Source organism: Rhea americana, unplaced genomic scaffold (genome assembly GCF_003343005.1).
Source record: "Rhea americana isolate MKP2758 unplaced genomic scaffold, rheAme1 scaffold_17, whole genome shotgun sequence".
NCBI lineage: Eukaryota > Metazoa > Chordata > Aves > Rheiformes > Rheidae > Rhea > Rhea americana.
This window is the reverse complement of record NW_028185816.1, coordinates 4,238,383-4,260,524: the sequence shown is the minus strand read 5'-3', so window position 1 is coordinate 4,260,524 and position 22,142 is coordinate 4,238,383. Positions and strand designations below refer to the sequence as shown.

Genomic DNA, 22,142 nt, shown 5'->3' with positions numbered 1-22,142 from the left:
AGCATCCTTAATTTTGTATTGGTTTTGTAGGTTTAAAACAAAATGTGTGTGAATGAGAAACCTTTCCCATTCTGGTGCTGATAGWTTAATTCTATACCTCACCTGAGGGTTGACTTTCTCTAATCCTTAGTAAAAGGGAAGTAAAACAACACAGAATAAAAAAAAAAACTTCAGAAAAAGATGACCTGTTAAAGGTAGGAGCTTTTTGGTTTTTTTTTTTTTTTAAAAAAGCACCTACAGCTGTTAAAGGAGTGTACTACGTCTGAGATGGTATCAATGCTTGTAAACTTAATCTGATTATTGCTGTTAATCAACATCTTCTGTAATCTCCTAAACAGATACACATCCTTCAAAATACTATAATCCAGAATCACTAAACAAAATTACCAACAGAAGCTATAAAACATTTTTTAAAAGAAATAAGCAAGCAGAACAATGTTTTTGGATTACCAGGTACAAAACAACATCTGTATTGTCCTCTCCACATTCAGGCACCTTCTCTTCTGACACCTCCAACATGCTTAAGTTTTAAGTTAGAAAGACCATTGCCATCAACGTGAACTACAATGTCAAGCTGTGTACTTTAATTACATCACTAGAGGAATGTTTCTAGACGTGATTTTTTGACATGAATATAGATGTTAACTGYATAAGGAATCCTTTCTAATAAAAAAATAAYAAYAACAAAAAGAAATTGAATGCTGAAAACAGAAGCCTACAGGTGCCACAGCACACTTGAAAAGTGTCCGGACTGGTAGAAATACTCTGATCAGATTATGCACAGACTACGCATTCCCATCCTGTTTCCCACCCTTTTATTATACACCTGCACCCTGCAAAGGAAGATCCTGTTCTTGCTTCTCGCAGTCCTGCACCAGGACCCCRGCCTCAAGACCCCAGCTTCTTCCTGCCTGGGCCAAGCCTGTTCCCTCTTGGGAACCAGAGGGACGTCGCAGGCGGGGGCCGCGCAGGGGCTCGCACCGCCGGGGACCCCCCGGCGTGTTCACGGTACCACATCTGGGGAATCCGGYGCAATCTCGCGGCTGCCGCACTTTGGACTACTCCTACCGACCACAGTACCGTGTGCGCACGCACGCGGGGACAATAACGTAATTCCTAAACTGAAATTGTAACAAAACATATCGTAACAGCCATTGACAAACTTCCAAATGTGACTCGTGGATTTGACAGCGTATGCCCACTAAAGTTAGCAGCAATTAGGTTTTTCAGTTCAAATGGAATATAATTCTCTTACTTCTGAATAGTATTTCTCATATATATTCTTATGGAATATATGTATATAACAGTTTCAGGATGTCGTACACTGAAAACTGTACCAGAATTTTCTGTGCTACGATTCAAAATTTGTATTTAAYTGGATTTTGGAGGTGAATGAGGACAGTCTTAGAAGTTGTTGCAGTTTACAGAACCATTTTACAAATCCCTATGTTATGTGTTAAACCACAGAATAAGCAAGTATTACAAAAAAGTTTGCACCACAGTCAACTGTGTTTTTTATGTTAAGGCGTTAAACAAATGATCCTCTGAAATTGTTTCCCGTTGGCATGAATGGTGGAGTGGCATACAGCTCCCACCTCTGTATCGCCCTCGGACTGCCAGTAAGCCTCATCAATATCCTTTCCAGACCTAAAATGTGAAGTGTGCCACCTCACTAGCTTGTGCTAACACACACACACACACACACACACTGTTGATGCTTTGCGCTAACTGAAAGACACCAATAGCACTGTTTGCATTTGTGAAGCTCCTTTTTTTGTCAAGTTACTGCTACCAAAAGCCACAAGCACAAGCTGAGTAACCGGTGCCTTTTGCCCTGCTATTGCAGTCCAAGTTTCTCTTCAGGGATATCACTGCACCTTGCAACCTGAAAACACGTCCTGCCGGATAAATTATTCTGAGCTGCTGAAAAGCGAGTCTCCACTCATATAACCCTTCGTTTAGGTAAACTTCATAAATAATGCCTATATTCTAACTCTCGTTAGGAGGACAGAGATGGGAAAATATCCAATATAAACAGAAAATAGGGAGCTGTCATTTGGCGTTGTGAGCCACGCTGGCTACTCTCCAGCTATCCTATAAACACTAGAAAACATAAAGCTCCTGTAATCATCTTTATCTCAGACSAGGTAAGTTTTATAGGGATCATTAATGCATACAATGTGACAACTGTCTTCCCACACATCTTGAATTTGGAGTACATTAATGTAGAACTAGAGAGTTCATGCAAGTTTCAAACTGAATGGTTATCAATATGCTATAAAGATTTAGGAACAAATGATTTGCATCTTCACTACGAAAAAATCCCCCTAAAGCCTACTTCAGGGCAAACTGGGAAACTGCCGAGAGATGGCCAGTTAAATGATGATTAAACTTGCAGGTTCTAGATGGAGATTATATATTGAAAAGGCAGAAGCAAACTTTCTAACATATATTCTGGAAAGAGTTGTTTTAGAAAGAGGTCACAGCAGCTGAGGGGCCTAAATACATTTTTGACAAACTATTTTGAAAAGTTCTTTCTTTTTAATTTTAATTTATTTATTATTAACAAAGCAGCATGCTGGTACTAACATGTCCATGCTCGCACACAAAAGTCACAGGACCAGTCCTACATTCCTCTAGCAGAAGATGTTCCCTACATTAGTAGAGGATGTACATAAATTACACTAATTTGAGTGATGTAACACATGGAAACCTTTCCTGAAATTCATTAAAATGACAGAAATGTACTCTGGTCAAGTACAGATCAGACAGGAAAATACTTCACATTTCTCACTACATTTACCTCAGAAACAATTTGTTCTCACATAGCTGCCAGTTTAACAAATTATGGTGATTTTGCATTGCAGACAGATATCCTCTCAGGAATGAAGCAAGAGGCAACCAAAATCGGGATCCGTATCAGCGGCAGTGGAGGGGATTCTCTCTGAGCTTCTGACATCGACGTTCAAGGACCGTCGGATGAGGTTTGTTTAGTGTATTTCTAACAGTAGTTCTGAAAACTCAAATCTAGTTTTCCACAGATAAAGAAAAAAAAGTTTGCTCCTTATTAACCTGTCTCGTTGTTGATCTTCCGAAAATCGATACAGTTTATTGTTTGTCCATGAACAACAAMGCTACCACAGAGGACAACCTATCACACTTTAAATTGTCACTAACATTATGATCATGTTATGTCACATGGTTATAACACTTATATTATACAATATTACATAATCATTCAGTGATTTTTTTTCAACATCTAAAACGTCTACTGGTTTGAAATGTCCCTAACTTTTTTTTTCTTTTTTTCTCCTCTGACTTTATTTAAATGTATGAATTTAAAAAAAGAGAGAGAGATACTGACTTAAATTTCTTCATTCACTACTTTTCCTTTAGTTGTTTGTCCCTTCCCTTTTGACCATAAAAATATCACAAAACCAGGCACTGGAGATTAACATTTTAAACTTTAAATKGGAAACAAGGAGTATTGTAAATAGATAGGTAAATAGATAGAGACAAAAGTATATTCACTGAAAACCGAACAGACAATTTGCAGACAACAGAAGTATTGACTGAGATAATTTCCTCTTTGGCATCAAAAAAACACTGGAAGCAGGGAGGGAGGATTTCCTTTATTACTATTCATAAACAGTTATTCACATACTGTCATTTGAAGTGTTTTTATTATAATTCAAAATATACCTTAGTCCGAGGGCCACAATCTCTTCAGAGACATTAAAACAATAGGGAAACGGACATCATAAAAATTAACCTAATTGCAAAGGGAAACATACATGTGCCCTACTCTTGGATCAAAAAGTCTGGGGAAGCCCATGCCCTATCTTGGCATCCGTGCTCACTGCTCTCTCCAGCTCTGAGCTGGGTACTTCTCTCACTCCCCATTTTGGGCAGGACCTGGTCACTGTTAAGTAGTGGAACCAAAGGAGGTACAGGGACTGCACTAGGGTGGGACACAGTCTGGCATGACAGACTCCTGTTCCTGCCCCACAGCAGGACAATCTGCTACCAATCTTGTACTACCCCATGCAGTGCACTGTGGTTTCCTGAGATGAAAAAAGGCAGGAACGCTGGAGTAATTATGAGAATGTAATGGCCAAGATCCAAGTTTAGGGAATGCAGAAAGCAGCTTTGCAGAAGTTGCACAACTACTACATAATCTACTGTGACAGTGGAAGAAATGGTGTTTTAGGTCAGAAACCTGAATTTTGGCATATATAGAATAGATAATCTTCCCCCTCTCTCTGAAGGCATGCAAAAAGGAGGAAAAAAATACAAACATTCCCCCATCCCACCCCCTCCATCACAGTGATGAGTACCTACCACCTACAGAACTGTAACTAAGCATTAAGGTCCAATTAAGATGCTTTATAAAACACAAGAAGCCATGAGATAGTATAACCACCTATAAAATATCTTATGAGCAACTAGAAATAATGGCTGAAGTGTTCATAACTGTCTATGTGATTTCAACATCTTACCATGAAATCAGTGCTACGTGAGTTCCAAACAATACTCCTTCCCAGAAACAGAAACCCCTTTTCCTCCTCCAGATACAAAGGACTTGGGTGTGATTCATTTTTGCACAAGACTTTAAAACTGCTTGAACGTCTTAGGACTTGCAGTAGGATGAGAAATGTTTAACAGCACCACCACTACATTCACGCAGCAGTTTCCTATCTGAGTTTGGGTTTAGAAAGAGTTTGGATTTGCGTAACCCTACCAAACAAGATTAATGAAATTCCRTATGAACTTTTCTTGGAAAACTTTGTTTCAGTTGAAATTGCAATATAAAAATCCAGATACATTATTACACAGAAATGATTACACTTCAAAGCTTTATAGCATGAAGCAAATGTGAACAAAGTGACTAAAAAGTAGGTTTGGAGAACAATGCAAAAACAAAGGCACAACAAGAAAACTTACAAGGACTGTAAACCACTTAATCTTCTGATGGCCTCATTAGGTACAGTCTTCAGCTGATTGTTCTGCAGGGTTCTGCAAAAATCCCCACTGTGTTAGTAAAGTAGAATTTGATAATGATCTTTATAAAAGATCTAGCTGACAGAAGAGGCCCAAGGTCCTGTTATGATTTCACAGATTTCTAGTGTAACAAAAGCATTTGAAATTAACATGACAAGATACTCAAAAATACAACTATGAAACAGGAAAATGGTCTATTTCTGTACTATTTACAACTCATTAACTGCATTAATTTGCAGAGAATAAACTTCTGACGTAATGTGCTAAAATTCTCCTGGTAACTCACTGAAAAGGTAGAACAACTTAATAGTAGAACAAATTTGTTAAAATGAATGATATTTTATTATTTTCTTATGAAATCATACTAAACATACTACAAAATACACAAACCTCTAATTTTCCTTAAAGCTGCATTAATACACAAGTTACATTAAGTTATATAGGGTGGTTTTTAGAACTTTTCTTATGAGAGTGCGATATTACATGATGARTACTTTTATAAACAGAGTGTAAATAATTGATAGCTCACACAAGTTATTATTCGATTTTGGTGCATATTGGTGTAACCGTAATTAGGCAAGTTAGTCAATATAATATCCCAAGATAATATAATATCCCATAATATCCCAAGATCCCAATTTTTCCAACAATTGCTAGAATATTGAGCATTTCCAGTCTCAAGTATCCCACTGGAGACAGCTTCAGGGGCTTTGACACCATGCATTCAATTTACAGGGCATCACCAAGTAGTACTGTAGTTGTCCATTTCCTAATCTGCACCCTGATTATCCTGCGTGTTTATGTTTCCCTTTACAATCTCATAGTCCTTTTTCATCAGCTTATTTAAATACACGTGTAATTAATTATGTATTACCAAGTTAGCACTTGGAAATACTTATGCTAACATAAATGCTTCAATTTCTGAATAAAGGATTGCTTTGTTTTAAAAATCTCAGTAGACAGTAGAAAGTTATTTTCATCCTTAGACATGGAAAAACAGTTGAAGGAAATATTCTCATCTGAGAACAAAAAACAGGATGTGGGAAAGAAGTCTAACTTCTTTTTTTTTTTAATGAAAATTTTCTAATAGCAAGTCAATCTCACCTAAACTATGCATATATGCTGAGGATTTCTACCAGACGCAGTTCAAAAGTCAAACACTATCTCAAATCTCTGTAAGCACTAGTACTACCTGATAATATCTGAACATCTGATAGAATAAAGGGGGGAAGAAAGGGGAGGCAGACAACAAAAAGCTTTATTTTTTTCCCCCTCCTTCTCTCCTCKAAGGATTTTGCTGCTACAAGATATAATTCAGTGTTAAGTAAATGTTCCAATTAAATGCAATAATTATAGTTCAGTCAAGTCCATAGCTGTTCAACATCACCACATACAGCAGGCTTTATAAAAAGTATAGGAGATTTTTTTAAGTTTGAGGTAGGAAGATGTTACAATGTTGTCTAAGCAGAGGAAGAAAGAAAAGTTTCTACCAGTAAACAGGCTGACTGTGCAATAAGAAAGCATACAGCTAACTATGAAGCTTGAAAACTGGATTACTTACAGAACTTTGAGTTCTTTCAAGCCAGACAAGGCCTTTGGATGGATAAAAGAAAGGTCATTGCCAGCCAGTCGCCTGGAAAAAAATTGTAATAATAATTTCAATAGTCAAATACAGTACTTATACAATCATCTAACAAGGGAAATCACCAATGCAACAGATCTTGCAAGCAGTTATGAGTCTTCCAGAGTATACCATATTCATGATCATCACAGTTTTCATCAGCTGCTTCAATCATTACACATTTTTAACAATCAGAAAGCATTATCTAGTCTCATGGATATGCTTTTACAAACCTATTAGAATAAAGGCACCACACAATGATAAAAATTCTTCCGGCTGTACTAGGTTTGAAAAGTGAGTTTACCACCATTAACACGATCCTCAGGCTGTCAGCATTGTTTTGGTGAAACGTGCACTTCTATCCATGTGTTTTTAATTTATAGAGTTGTTTCTGAAGAAACTATGCAGTTAAGTAGAAATAGCTAGATGCTAAAGAGAGGCAGAGGAAAGTCTGCATTAAACATTTTAAATCTGAAGATGATGTTCACAAGTAGACTGTAAATTCACGGTGCTGACGATTGACATAACCGCTGCTGACAGTACCAAAACTTAATCTTGATAATCTGTCATCTTTTGGTCAGCTATTTGGACAATTTTTTTAGGGAAGAAAACTGTTTCGGGGGGGGGGAAGAGGAAGCAGGGAACAGGATCCTAAACAGTACTCACTCTCTCTCAAAATAGGGCTGATTTCAAATTTGCAGTGCTAGACATGAACACAAACTAAACTGTGAAAACAATCATGATATTAAAAATAATAGACAAGAAGATGCTGTAGAAGACAAAGCAGTAAAGTAGAATCACAAGCCAAAAGAGCTGCTTTGGAATAGCTTATGCTCCCCTTTCTCCCTTCCCCCTCTCCTTTTTGTTTTCTTCAAGCATTTTAGGTATGTCCTGATCAGCAGAYACTGTGTGGTCCAACCTTGCTGAGCTGCAAATACTTGTGACACTAGGTAGTTTATTAAGGGTAAAAGACAAAAATGTAGAACACCTTGTAAATTCATCTCTGCCAAGAGATGCCATCATTTCAGCCAAAGTATCTGCTCCCTGATTTTTGTTTCATAATCAGGCTAAAGACAGACAGTGCTGGAGAAGGTTGTATAACAAAATCATCCAGTGGAAATATTATGCACAAGGTAATGTGTTAATAACTAAAACCCAGTAATTGCAATTAAAAAGAGTACAGAATATCAAAACATACCACCGCTGTTAGAAAGCTGCGAAGTGAAATAGCAACACTAAAGAGAAAATACTATTTCTAAAAGGAAAAGGAATAAAATAAACTAGCATCATCTCAGAGTATCAGCTTGCCAAAAAGTAGCAATGTGACTACATTTTTACCTTCGTCTCTCTTTCTAACTACATGAAAGATACTACCCAAAGCTTTTGTTTACTATATAAATCTGCTTGTAACAGAGTGACATAATATAATAAACATGACAATAGCTGTAAGTTGTGGCTCTGACTTCATCATAAGCATGCTTAAATTTCAGCTTCTTCTATTTTTAATACAGGCATCTTGTTCTCCTGGCTGCTGAGAAAGCTCATCTGTGTGGCTTGTGTATGACCCAAGAACACTGAGACCAGAGGGAAAATAAAGAGAACCAACATACACTTACTCTTAAAATACTCTGCCTGCAATTGACCCCAGGATTTTGGAGCTCTAACACTATTTTTCAAATACTTCAAATTTTTAACAGGAATGAATAATTCCAAATGGCAACTAACACCTCCCCCAAATTCATTTTGTCAGTAGATGTCTAAATCAACTATATTACCTTCATTAGGAGGGGGGAAGGGATTGCAGCATTTTATGGCTTTTTTTTTTTTTTTAATAATTTCCTTAAAAGTTCATTGTAAGAGAAATACTCATGAAACGTGCCAATGTTTTGCTAAAGATCTGCAAAACATATGTTTATTAAAAGAAAAGAAAAGGGGCTCAGAACACTCAAACAGAAACCCTTAACTCAAGAGCAGTTTAACTGAAGCTACAGCRCTCGGTTACTCTGACAGCCAAACAGCAGTGGACGCTGGTCGTCAGCCACGTACTCTGACGAGCCGCAGGCCCGATAAACGCCCCTGCAGCGGCGCTGGTCGCGGCTCCGCTCAGGTCCCCAGCCAAGGGGGTGCTGCGGGACGTGTCACGCATCCTGCTCCCCCTCCCCAGAAGAGGCTCGGCATTACGATTTGCTTTAAAACCGTAAGCCAGACCAGCCGAACCCCCCCCGGCATCGCCCCGAGCGGCACGAAAACTACTCGCGGAGAGCTGGACACATCGCGCAGCAAGGCCGCAGCGAGGCTCGTGGGGCGCCAAGCGGCAACGCTCTGCCTGCCCGAAGGAGGCTCCTGTTCACTCAGGCTGCTGCAACCAACCAACAGAACTGCGACCCACCACACTTCCGTTCCTCCTCAGCCCGGCAGCCGTCCACGGGACACGACCGGCCGAGCGCGCGAGGCGGTGCGCGGGGAGCGCGGGCGGCCGCTCCTTCGGAGGCCTCCGCCGCAGCCGCCGGCGGCGCGCCGGGCCCAGCCCCGGCCCGAGGCTCCCCGGCCGCAGCGCGCCCTCGGCGTCATCGGGGTCGCTTCAGCCGGAGAGCGGGCAGAAACGCCGGAGCGGAGAGCACGCACCGCTGACGGCGGGCAGAACGCGTGGAGACGCCACCGAAACCTCCCGGTCGGGCTTTCCACGCTGTATCTTCTTTCGCTGTCTCAACAGCAGATAAACGCATCCAGATTTTTCAGGCAGAATGTTAAAAAGAAGAAAAGCATCTCTCACACATATGGTAAACGGGGGAAAAATCCCAAAAGAAAATCCAAGGTGAGGAGGGGAGGGGGGAAGTCACAGCTTTGGCCAGGATGCAAGCACAGTGAACGACAGCGTCTGAGCCACCTTGGAGGCTCTTGCAGGGCAGTAGGCAGAAAACACCCGCTCCTAAAATCTGAGGGAAGAGCAGGAACGAAGCAGAGAGAGACAGGAACAGTGACGTTTCCACCAGTGACTAAGGTGGGTGAGCAGCTCCCCTTCTTCCCCCGCCCAGAGGCCGGCTCTCGCACCCGGCGTGCCCGCCGAGCGTTTCAACCTCCACCAGCCCAGCCGCCCAGGGCGCCGCGCAGCGTCGCCGACGGCGCAGCTCACGCAGCGAGCCCCAGCGGGGGAAAAGCAAAGGGGGACAGCAGCAAGAAGGCCGTATGAGAACACGTATGTGCAAGCATGAACTGCCACGCAAAACACAGCTTCTGCGGTCCAAGGCGTACARCTCTCAAAATACTAGGCACAGTCTAACCACATGAGTTATCTTTACCCTAGATTGACAATCTCCTTATAACTGCTTAGTATTGGAAGATGTCGTTCACTTTATTTTYATTTGAAAATAATTTTGCTTTACCCCACTGAAATACTTTCTGCAAATCTAGACAAYCAAACTGGCAAAATAATTTCTAAAGTAGCAGAATTACAGAATAAGACACATACAGGGCAATATACCTCTGCTATCCCATTATACACAGTAGGAGACCAATATCCTCTGGTATTTATTTTAAGTGGCACAGAAAACAGTCTCCAGGTCTAAAGGACACCTTAYTGTTACTATAAAAATCAGGATAAAATCCATTTGAGGACTATCTTCCATGAGATCTTGTTCCAAGAATAAATGCCAAGCACAGCTTCTTGCCCTGAAACTCTTCTGAAAGCAGCAAAGATTGTTCTCTCTCTCTCGGGAAATAAAGAGTTCYGCAACCACGACTCTGGCAACTGCGGCACATTGACTGGACCTCGGGATATTTGGGCACTTGTGAAAATTCACACACAGACACACAGTTTTGCTGTGATTGTCTTCCTTGAGAGCTTTCTTGTGATGATACTAACCCCAGCTGTCAATCTAGTCTCTGATAAGAATATATTAGCCCTTTTATGTATGTTAAGAATTTACTTCATAAATGCATATGAATCAATATTCTCTCCCCTGCCTTCTTTCCATGATCAACTGTAATCTAACTTCCTTGAAAATTCAGATACTAGTAAGGAACAAGATCCTTAGGTGTCATAAGAAATTATCTTATTTACTACTTTTATTTCTACATTAACTGCTTTCTGGTAAGACCCAAGACTCCTGCTCAAGATCTAATCAAGGCTGAACCTTCCATGGTTCCTTACAGATTTACCCACTACTGGTTCTCTGCCTGTTCATCTTTATTATTACTGTCCAATTTTTATCTATTTCCATCCTTTTGGAAAATATTCTATAACTTCCTCCCTTGCACTTTTGCTATTTCTTCACTTTTTGCTGTCTTCCACCAAATTATTCTCTCATGCTTACTTGCCTGTYCCCATCCCTACATTCAAGGTTTTCAGGGTTCCTTGTGCTTCTCTCACAAACTTGAATTTTACTTCAGATTCTCCTGCAACAGATGTGAACGCAACATGTGAATATGCCTTACAGACTTGCTGGGTATTAGAGCTGAAATTTTCTCCAAGCTAGAAAAAGAGCTTCAGGTTCCACCTATTCCAGAAAATCAGCCGCTTTGAAAGAAATTGTTTTCTTCACAAACGCAAATAATCTTACATTTTATCAATGCTTTCTACTTAAAACACAAAAAAAGTCAAAAAATAACAACTTTATACACACTTTTAACTTTGGCAATTGATAAACAATATAGATGCAYAGTTACATGCCACAATTTATTCATTGAATTTGGAAGTTTTACACACGAGCTACAGATATCTGCAGGCAAAATATCAGTCTCACTGCTTCTCCCTTTGCCTTGAGAGGGCATAAGCCTGCACAGACAGCTCCTACCCAACTTCGGCAGCTGCAAAAGGAGATGTGCCTGTAAGTGAAAGACGTATTGCTGGACTAAACTTCATCTTGCTTATCTGTGATTAGCAAATGGCCCTTTTGGGACTTTTGTCAGCTGCAAYCTGCTGCACTGCTGTGAAGAAAATCAATAACCTACAGATTGTTTCTCCTGATTCTTTGATGCCAGTTTAGCATAGCTAAATGGAACTTACATTCTGCTTCTGGTAATGGAAAATAAATCTGATCGCCTATCTCCCTTTCCTACAGTAATTTCAGTGTTATACAACCTCAATTGTTATTTATAAAATCATCAGTTTGTAAGCCAAGACACGCCAGGACTGGAAAAGGATGTCTACAGCTACAGCCAGTACTGAAACTGTACCAACTCCATCAAGCTGAGCAGGCGCTTCTAATCCTGAGACTTTCCTCTTCACCATTTACTATTTTCTCTAAATTAGTCTAAACTCCAAGGTAACAGTTTGTTTTCAAAATGCATTCTTGATTTAATATTAAAAGTGACTTCCGAGTAAGGAGACTAAACGGACTAATTAAAAAGAAAACAAAACTTTAAAGCCTGTCCAAAAGTTCTACTGTTAAATTTTCAGCATCACTAGCACTCATTGCAAGAAAAAAAAAAAAGTGGCTCTACCATATTCCTTTTCGTGGAATATCAAAAAAAAAATCTATAATCTTTCCCTTTTAACAAGAAAACAAATCATGACAGTTTTTGAAGTAAGCAAGCGTTCTTGTCTATACAAAATATGCACTATCATTCAATTTGCAAGTAGTATCTATATTTGAGCAAGACTTCCTTGACATAGGAGTCCACAGAATACAACAYACGTACTTCAATCAAAATACATAACGTGAAGCGATTGCTATCCAACATGAGCTGTTGAACCAAGTTGTTATAGTAGTCCAATCARTATTCTCTAGCAAAAAACAGAAGTCAGGACAAATTTTCTAACATGGATACGAATCTTAAGAAAACAAGTAACAGTATTTTGTTTTCTTGAAAGTCGTTAACAACTAGTCTACAGTGCTAATGACAAGTTCTTGCAGCAAGCAACTCTGATTTCTGCTGCCGCCAAAGCAGAAAGTTTTACAAAAAGCATCATCATCTGCCTAAATGTGTGTGTTTTGTAGTGATAACTTTCTTCTTTATTATAGCCCGATTAAGCCTATCCTTGACAAGTATCTCAAAGTACTCATGTGAGTTTGCATACATTGACCGAGGTTCTCCCACTCTGGACTTCTGCTTCCCTCTAATTTGTCACTACAAAAATAGCAATTACTACAGATTCCATCTCATTTAGTGGAGAAGGAACTACCTGAGACTAATATTCCATATTCTTCATCATGATGACTCAGCTTAAATACTCTATGGCAGAAGTTGGGGGAGGTGTTTTCTGCAGAGTTTTCTTTCTTCTTTCTATCCTCTGGCAGAGACAGCTGTGACTACAAAGTCATGACTAAGCTTCTTTTTGCTGTGGGTGCCAAGAGATCAGGGGCACTCAGCTGTGTTATGGAAATGACCTTCACTGTGGTGGGCTGGCCGCTGAGATAACTCTGCTTTCCGTACTCTGAGGATTTATGGTTGACAGCTCCCTTTCCAAGGACTGAGAGCTTCCATGCTGGATCCATGGATTTGAACCTGACTTCCACCATGAACCAATGCAGAGCAGGGCAGGCRAGAGAGACTGGCTCTCTGTCGCCTGTGCAGCTCAGCAAGTGGCCACTCTGCTGAACTCACTGGAGCTCTTTCAGCATCAGCATATTTCTTCCTAGCTGTAAGTACATTTCATTCAGCTAGCCTGCAAAGCAGAAACAGAGATCAAAGTAACCAAGCTATGTCCCGATCAACTAATTTGCAACTCTTGAACTATCTACAGATCTGTGCTTTTGCAACTGCTATTTGGATGCTTAAAAGGTTTCCAAATCATGTAATATCTTGACAATTAGASGTGAGAGGATGAAAAATGACTGCTGAGATGGTAAATCCTCAGAGTTGCTTTGGTCTGCCCATTCAGCCTTGCTTTTGCCATGGCATTTATTGGCTTTCCAAGCAGAAGGTCTGTTGAAAGACCAGGCATCTAGTAACACTGCTAAATGCGGAAATGGATTGAATCTATTTGGCAATTAAATCTGTTACCAGTTTTCTAACCACCTCAGATACAAACTGGGCCAATACAAGACTCAGGATCTGTAGACAYCTCTACAGTGATTTTCATTACAATTCTTCAGATAAAGTTTCAGAATAAGGGCACACARGTTTCCTCTAAATGAAAATCCGACATCTGAATCAGAATCATCTACAATTTTCTTGTTACACGTAAGCAGGAAGCACACATAAGGAACTTTACATGAGCACAGCTTACTTCTGTACTGGAAGGACAAAACCTGACAGTGACAATCCGGCAAGAACTTGACAAAGTATTCACAAAAAAATACACCAAAATAAGCAAATACCTATTCCATTAGGAAGGCAGAAAGGAGTTAAAAGAATGAGTTACTTCCAAGCCATACCTTCTTATCACAACACACAGCATCACACCATGACACTATGACAACGGACTGCTCTCAGAGCTGGCCAACTTCTTTTTCAGAGTTCAGAGACAACGCATTTATCTCCAAGTGTTCAGGATGCATCTTTTCTACTTTTCCTTTCTGTCTAAATATCTAAGATGTTTTCAGAGCTATGTCTGACTCTTCTAGAGATTTGAGTTTGGAACTGGCTACTTGTATGCATGCACGTATGTCTGTTTGGTCTCATATTCCAGTTCCAGAAACAGAAAAGGGGAGCTGGACTGAATTGTACYAGTACTGTTTGGGGGGATCTGTAATTGGAGAGGTCGAGCCTGACAGCCTCTGAGCTCACTTAGACTCCAGAASTTTCTTATCTGGTTTTTACTTTAAGTCAGCCGTAACCTGGCAGCACAATAAATTCAGGCTTGTAAGATGGGTCTTAGAGCTTAACACCACAAAGTTCAACCTCCTGGCCATTTAGCTAAGCCAGCTTCTGCACGTGCGCCTGTGAAAATGATGCTGAACGCTGAAACTAGAAGATGACAGATAAGGGGAAAGCTTCAATTCCCTCCTTCAGAATGCACTTACAGCAAAACCACCAGTCAAGTCTTGGGATCCTAACAGACAACCATGCCAAGTTTCAAAATTAACATGTAGAAACAGGAACTACAAAGGAACTTCCTCACCTCCTAAAAATAATGGAATTTACTCAACCTACTAATATTTTTCCCCTCTACCAGGAAAAATACACAACTATTTAGCACAGAGAGGATTTTCTAAGCTGCATAAACATTCTTAAAACAGCAGGCTTGAAACTCACCCAGAATCAAACTGATTTAGGACTCACGTAGATAAGAAAACATTAATTATACACAAGTTGGCCAACATGTTTTTAAACATCATTTAGCATCTAGTGCAGACCAAGTAGGTGATGTTTAAAAATATCTTAGCTGACTGTGGTTAATTCTACTTGGGAGTCTTTGCCTGAAGGTCTGTCTTGACTAGAATTTAAAGGTGCAAGTTACAACATGTCAGCACACATTCTCAAGCTCCAGCATATACAAGGTGGTAAACATTTCTAATATATGCTAGTTGGTCAAGTCGAAGCTTAGGCTTTTAACTTGCTAATACACGTGAAACCTACATCTTACATTTTCTTCATTAGAATTTTACCTCCTGGAATTCAGGCTGGAGCAAATGAAGAAGCTACCTCCTCCTCCAGCTGTTCAAATATTCAGAGCTGGCAGAAGGGTGAAGAGCACTCACTGACTTCCAACCCAGTGTCAGCCAGCTATTTCTGAAATAACAAAATATGTCTAAACTGGCTGCCTTTATAACAGAGCCAATGCAGAGAGCTTTCAGTTTGCTGCACAGCTTCTGCAATGAGAGTAGCAGACAGATATGGGACAGTAACATCTGCTATTGTACCAGCTAGCTTCACAAAAATGTTAAACCACAGCCTCGGTTACCACATTAGCTAACCCAAGTTATCAAGACAACTTTTCCCATGAAGATTCATCCTTATTTTTCTACTTGAAGTAAGCCCTCTCCTCTCCATCTTCCCACTCCAAATCTAAGACTACTTACGTTTATAAACGAAAGAGGAATTACACAGCCTTATCAACATTCCCACACTACCTCAAAAACACTTTTAAATAGTCCCGTCTARAAGATCTAACACTTAGGAACAAAAACTACCTTCCACCAAATGCTTCACAGACAGGTGAGAAAAGATATTGCATCCCAAATTAACAAGAGCTGAGCCCTGGTGGCCTTGCCATAATTCCAAGACATGCCTTATTCAAAAAACCAAAGTAATAAAAGTGGAGGTGAGTGGGCCCCTCACCCCCAAGGATAATACAACTCAGTGCCAATGCAGAAATTAGAAGGAAGAGGACCATCTAAATTACAAACTGAAAGAGATACTACAAGAGCAAGCAGCTGCAACATTTCAGCCAGGTGGTCATCTTCAGCTGCAGTCAAGAGGAAAAATAACTCCAGTCATTTCCTTCGCAGATACTTCCTGATTACAACCTTATGGCAAAAACACCTTATCTTCCACTGCCAGTATGTATTTTAATTAATCCTTATGTTCTCAAAATATACTTTGTCAATWAAAAGCCATGATCAGAGCAATTGGGTTGGGTGGGGGAGGAGATGTTTGAGTAAGACTTTTCAGTGCTGTAAACAGCATGGATATTAAACAGTCTGACTAATTCTCAGTCCTTTCCTGAAAAACTACAGTTGCTTGTTAGCTCTGTTCATCCATCTCTTAAGCAGCAGGTGTTACTTTTCTCTTTCACAAAGGAGAAAACACTTATCAGTGATACATGGAAAATATAGACTATTTCCCTACTTTCACCCACTGAAATAAAAATCTTAATGGAACTAGTTTTTCCTCAAAAAAGAAATCTGAGTGCAGTGCCACAGAAGAGAGACTGTTTCATATGATACATGAACACAAAACAGAACCAGAASAGACTCTGGCAGCAGCACACATCTGCTGGGTAATCAAACATTGCTGTTTCTTGGTGCCTTCAGGAGTTACTTTTGTTGCAACATTACTGAATACAATATACTTTTCGAAATCACAACCTTCAGCAAGCAGTGAGCATCCTCGGCAGCTCCTGCAGAGGAGCGCAGAGCCCTGCCGCAGGGCCGGCTGAGAGCAGGTGGTTTGTACGTGACCGACGCCGTCGCTCTGACGGCCCCACATGCGTGTCACCGGCCATCTAAAGCCGAGCAGCAGGACAGCCTGCTCAGCTATACCCCCCACCAGCTCTCACGCTGACCAGAAGCCAGTGTGTCAAAACCTTGTTTAAACTTTACTCATCAGTGCCGGGCAAATAAGGCGTCAACAATTTAGCAGGTTTAGCTCAGCTGGTCAGAGTGTGGTGCGGCTAACGCCAAGGTCGTGGGTTCAATCCCCGTACGGGGCTATGCTGAGGGCTGGACTAGATGACCTCCAGAGGTCTCTTCCAACCTTACCATTCTATKATCTATGGTCTTCTATGATCTAAAAGGTTAAGAGAGGAAATCAGAACAAGGTAAAAAGGTCATTAAGTCAAGGAGACATTTGCTTTCTTCAAGTGAASAAAGTTTCTGAAGTCAGACCGGAAAACTGTCCGAGAATAACAATCGTTTCAATTTGCCTTGCCCTGATGAGCTTAATGATGAGCCTTTTGCTTAATTTGGCAAATTGTTCACCAATATAGCGAATAGAAGTCATACAGTTAAAACCCTTCAGACCACCTCAGAGGGCTTTCAACATTAGAAGGAACTAAAACAGTTTAGAGAAGTATCAAAACATAACATAGCCTGGATCTTCTAGTTAAAATTCACGTTGGAAAATGGTTTCTGCTTTCTAAAAACACTGCATTATCTAACTATATTTTCCTCTTCTAGCTTTCTATATATACTTTAAGGTGTGGTTAGAAAACTACAGCCAAATTCTACAAGGATTTTTAGTTTCCATATCAAGTTTAGGGCTGCAGCATATTTATGTTAACATTTTCTGGAGAATACACTTCATTAACTTCTGTGGCAAAACCCTTGGTGGTCTGCTCCTCGCTGACTCTGGCCATTGCTGTTTCAATCACTTGCAAATTACTTCCAGATGGGTATTGGTTACACAGAGATGGAGAATATTTATAAATAGTGCAAGAATCCTACAGAAATACGATGAGTGCACTATGCAGCAACATGCACGAGGGCGAACCGGGGCACAAGTAGCACATAACCTGATTCTGCCTGCAGATTAGCTAGAATTCCTTTACTTGTACCTGCTCATAATATTGAGGTTTGAGCACATCTTAAAGGTACAAAAACTCAGATTATACCTGCAAATCTGATACTCCACATGCGAGCCAGTTACCTAAATGCAACCATTTAGGTCATTTTAGATGACGTCTTCTACCTGGCTTCCAGAAAGCCATAGGTCTCCCCTCTGCATTAGATCTGCCAGTCTTATGTAGACGTCTCGGATAACTTAGCACAGCTAAAAATGGCACTGGACCCAAACCACTCCTTTAGTGATGCTGAAGACCCCTTTTAACGAGCAGACAGCTTTTACACATCTGGCCTGCTACTTCTCCTTTCATTCTTCTGTGCTAGTACTCATTTCAGGATTCAAAAAATGATCTCTYTGAAGTCTGTCAGGACTACCAAAGAATTCATTGTTTAAGGAAACAATAACCCCTATTTTAAACTAGTCCCACTGCATTTATAAATCCATGCTCTCCACATATGCACTGTGCTTGATGCAGTTGCCTATATAATACACCTAATTTTCTTCTCATTTATGCTCAATTAAATTCTATAATACTATTTTGCAATATTAATTAACTGTCAGTGGTAATCTCCTGGCGCATTTCACAAATAGATGTACGTAAGGCTAAAGCACAACAGAAATTCTCATAAGGAGTAATGTGTCTGGAGCTGGTCTTCTGGATGAAGTTTGTAGATTCCACARCAGTGTGGTACTGCTAGTTACTTTGTGGGATTTTCATTTGCTTTAGGAATTTAATTCTTGGGAAAAGTTCTAGATGGAAAAATTACTTCTAACAGATTTCAACACCACTTAAGCTTTAACTCTGTCTTTTTTTCCTTTGGCATGAAATTGCACATCCAGGTTCCTGTGCTGGAAAAGTAACTTTGCTAGTGTCTGGCAGTCGTAATTTGAATCTGTTCAACTATAAAAATAATTCAGGAAGAAGTTTTGAAAATCATCTTTGAGTGGAGAAGGAAAATTGTGGTTGTACAACAGGAAGCACAACCATTTGTTTCATTCCATTAACTGCCAGGAAAAGCAAAGACCAGAAAAATTCTGTTCCGATAGAAAACAAGTAATTTGTAGAACAAAGCAAAAACATGTCATGTGTGGAGCTGGCCATTTACACTGCTTTTGTTCATATTTACTTTAGTCAATTACCACCTTTTTAGGAAGAATGTGAACTGAAGCAAGGGAATCTGGAGTTGACCTTAGCATGGAAGATCATAGTCAGGTCTTTATGAATATGGAAGAACTTTCTCATTTCACTGCCCGTGGACATGTCCAACAGCTCTGCAAAGAGGCTCTGAATTCTACACAGACTGCTGCAAAAAAATTAACAACTTGCATGTACAGGTTAATGTTTATCAAGTGAGAGATTTCTATGAGAAGTAGTGTACACAGATACTGCCTACTTATTAATCTGCTCTCTTGACCATTCCTGTGTTTCTGCATCAGTAATAGCTTTTGAATTGGGAAGAGTTTTGCTTTTTGTCCTGCAGAGATTCTCCGACCTCTACAGTATAATTCTGCTGTCTGGTGTTTCTAAGGTAAGAAGAGGTTATGTATAAAACAAAAAATTGATTATCCACCTTGACATGCATGGTTACTTTCCAAAATCTTGCCTTCAAAAGCAGAACCATCACCTTAAAACAGCAACCACGTATAGGAGGTAACTTGCACATAAAATTAAAATTATTATTTTTTTCTTCTGTACTAAGGMATTACCATCTATTTGCCAGATATGTGCTAAATAGCATATTTATTCTAAATTTTTTTCAGAAGTTGCGTTYACATATCAAATAAGCATACTAGGAATGATTTAAAGCTTCTGGGTGTTCAGATGCAATTCTGAGCTTAATGYTGGTCTATTTCTTTTGTAAACTAAAAGGCTGGAATTTAGGGGGACAATGAGGTACGTGTAGAAAACAGGTCTTAGGCAATAAGCACAACACATGATGGCTGAAGGCTCTGCCTTTTCTCTTTACTTCCTGACACACCCCAGGGTTTATGGAAGTTGCACAATATGCAACACCCACCAGTTAGGCTTTATTGCTTAATTACTTATAGGAAAAAAATGAAGACTCCCACAGTCAAGTCAAGTYAGGATTGGGGTGAGGAAAAAAAGAAAAAGACTTGTTTGTCTTTTAAACCTTTGGTGTGAAAACTACTAAAGAATTTGGAAGAAAAATCTGGACTATAAATGTAGTCTAACAAAATAAAATACAGAAATACATAAGCACAYAGGGAGTGTTAGCCAAAACCAATCCTCTCCAGCCCCCTAATTTTTTATAAATATACACTCTATTTTTATATTTATATACATATATATATATATATAAATAGAGTGTAAATAATGTAATAGACTCTTCATGCCATAGAGTAGCCTGTCTTAAACTGTGAAACTGTGTCATTGTTACATATACGCAATCTGAAATTCTAGTATTTAAATTTAAGCAATATCTAAAATGAGAGGGAAGGGAACAGAATCTGTTAAGCATGTAGTAAGGTATTACACACACAACTCACCTGACATAAATTAATCAATCTGCACTTCAGTGGTACTGAGCTGAACCAAAACTACTTAATAGATGGTGAAAATAGAGACATTTAAGATGGTGAAGTAACAGTATCTGCCACAGTATCAGGATATAAGAGAGACCAAAATTTTAAGGACAACACTCAGTCTAACTAGTGTAGCTAGTGGTGGTGGCAGGGAAGACAGCAAGGGAAAAAATAGATTAGGTTTCAAGAACACAAGCCTTTCTTCAGGAGCAACTGATTCATCTCTACTTATTCTCAATAAAGCGTGGTAAACATTAGTTAAAGCAGCTAGCTAGGAGCCAAAAGGTTCTGGGTTATATGTGTAGTTTTACCATGGGGTTAATATATCCTGTTCCCTTCTACAAATGGCTTCTCTGCTTCAGTTTCCTCATCTATAAAGTAGGAGCAACGCTTCCCTGCTTCATAAGGGTTTGTCTCTTTCTGGGAAATGAACTGTTCTTTCCTAGAGAGCTTTCAATAAATGCATCTTTAGACAGAATTCATAGTTCCAGTCTAGACAGCCAAAAATGTGGACAGCTTTATTTTGTATTTTAAGTGTTCTTTATTTTGAGAAATGCTACTTAATCTGTCACTATGAAAATGCAAGAGAAATAAGACAAAAACATTGCAACTTGCTTTATCTATTGCTTTCTGGAATTTCTCAGTGTTCTCTAGTAAAGGTTGAACCAGTACCCTCTCTTTATAGATAAAGAAACTAAGGCACATAGAAGTCACTTGTCACATAATAGTACTTATTAAAGTAGTAATTGAAACTCCTTTATTGACTCTGAAAACATATCTCTGAAACATAATTTAACTCAGGGCTATATTGTTAAACAGTGCTTCAGCTTTGCTAAGGCATCTCAGTTAAGACATCAGCTCTAGAAAATACAAGGCATCTAAGTTCTAGTGCAGCTCAATGACTAAAGTTCAGCAATATCACAGAATCAYAGAACTGGTAAGGTTGGAAGGGACCTCTGGAGATAGATCATCTAGTCCAACCCTCAAACAAGTGGCCCAAATGGGGATTGAACCCGTGACCCTRGCATTATTAGCACCACGCACTCACCGACTGAGCTAAACTGAATATAAGTAGCACCTAACTAAAGCTAAAGCTATGAAGAGGGCAGGACAACAGGGAATTTCTGCTGAGATGAAGAACAAGATGTCCTGTACAACAGACCTTCAGTTTCCAATGCAGCTCAAGAGTGCTTGCAAACATTGCATCTGCAGCCTACACAGGTAATGGAAGTAAGCTGTTCAGTAACTGAAACAACATATTTCATGAAAGTTATGCAACAGCTATACTGTAGCTCCATCGGAACAATGGTAATTACACACCTCTCGTGTTATCTTTGGATAACTCTATAATTAGTATGTGTCATCACCACAGTCATGATTAAAAAAATTACCATAAAAAGTCCCTTGTAAGTAGCATTCACTGTTCCGGTTTCCAAACATGTACAAGATTTTTTTTCTTCTTTTTAAAAGGTATAATTGCTTTTTCTGTTCACAGCTCAACATTATTACCCCACCCACTTTCCATAAACTATACACGTCTGATACTGCTGCTAGCAAAACCTTAATTATGTGAAATACTTACAGCTCTTCCAAGTAAGGAAAGTTCTTAAACGCATCCTCTGGAAGCCTTGTGATGTTATTCATGCTGATATCTCTGAGAGAGAAGAAATAAAGGTATGTTAATAGACAGAAAGGATTTTTGCACTCCAGCACAAGAAGGAGGGAAAAGGAAAGCCTAATCAGATGGTACAATAACAAAAAAAGCATTGTAGTATCAAATAGTAACATCTATTTCTTAAAATTTGCATGCTAAACTTCCAAAGCGCAGTAATTTGAGAATCCGGTCACAAAAAAGGCTGATATAATG

The 22,142-nt window shown here is 39.5% G+C and overlaps 1 protein-coding gene across 2 annotated transcripts in view; it reads right to left on the bottom strand.

Moving 5' to 3' along the window:
- The window catches only part of LGR4 (leucine rich repeat containing G protein-coupled receptor 4), a 44,401-nt gene extending 22,477 nt beyond the window's left edge, over positions 1 to 21,924 (bottom strand). Inside the window, exons 1-3 of one of the 2 annotated variants that reach the window (XM_085300886.1) lie at positions 21,858 to 21,924; positions 6,563 to 6,634; positions 4,945 to 5,016 (exon numbers count right to left, since the gene is read on the bottom strand). In XM_085300886.1, the coding sequence (XP_085157012.1) occupies positions 4,945 to 5,016; positions 6,563 to 6,634; positions 21,858 to 21,919 (206 nt within the window). In that variant the 5' untranslated portion in view covers positions 21,920 to 21,924. The remainder of the gene's footprint in view (positions 1 to 4,944; positions 5,017 to 6,562; positions 6,635 to 21,857) is intronic. The other variant, XM_085300887.1, reaches the window with a different exon arrangement.
- Positions 21,925 to 22,142: the final 218 nt, after the last annotated feature.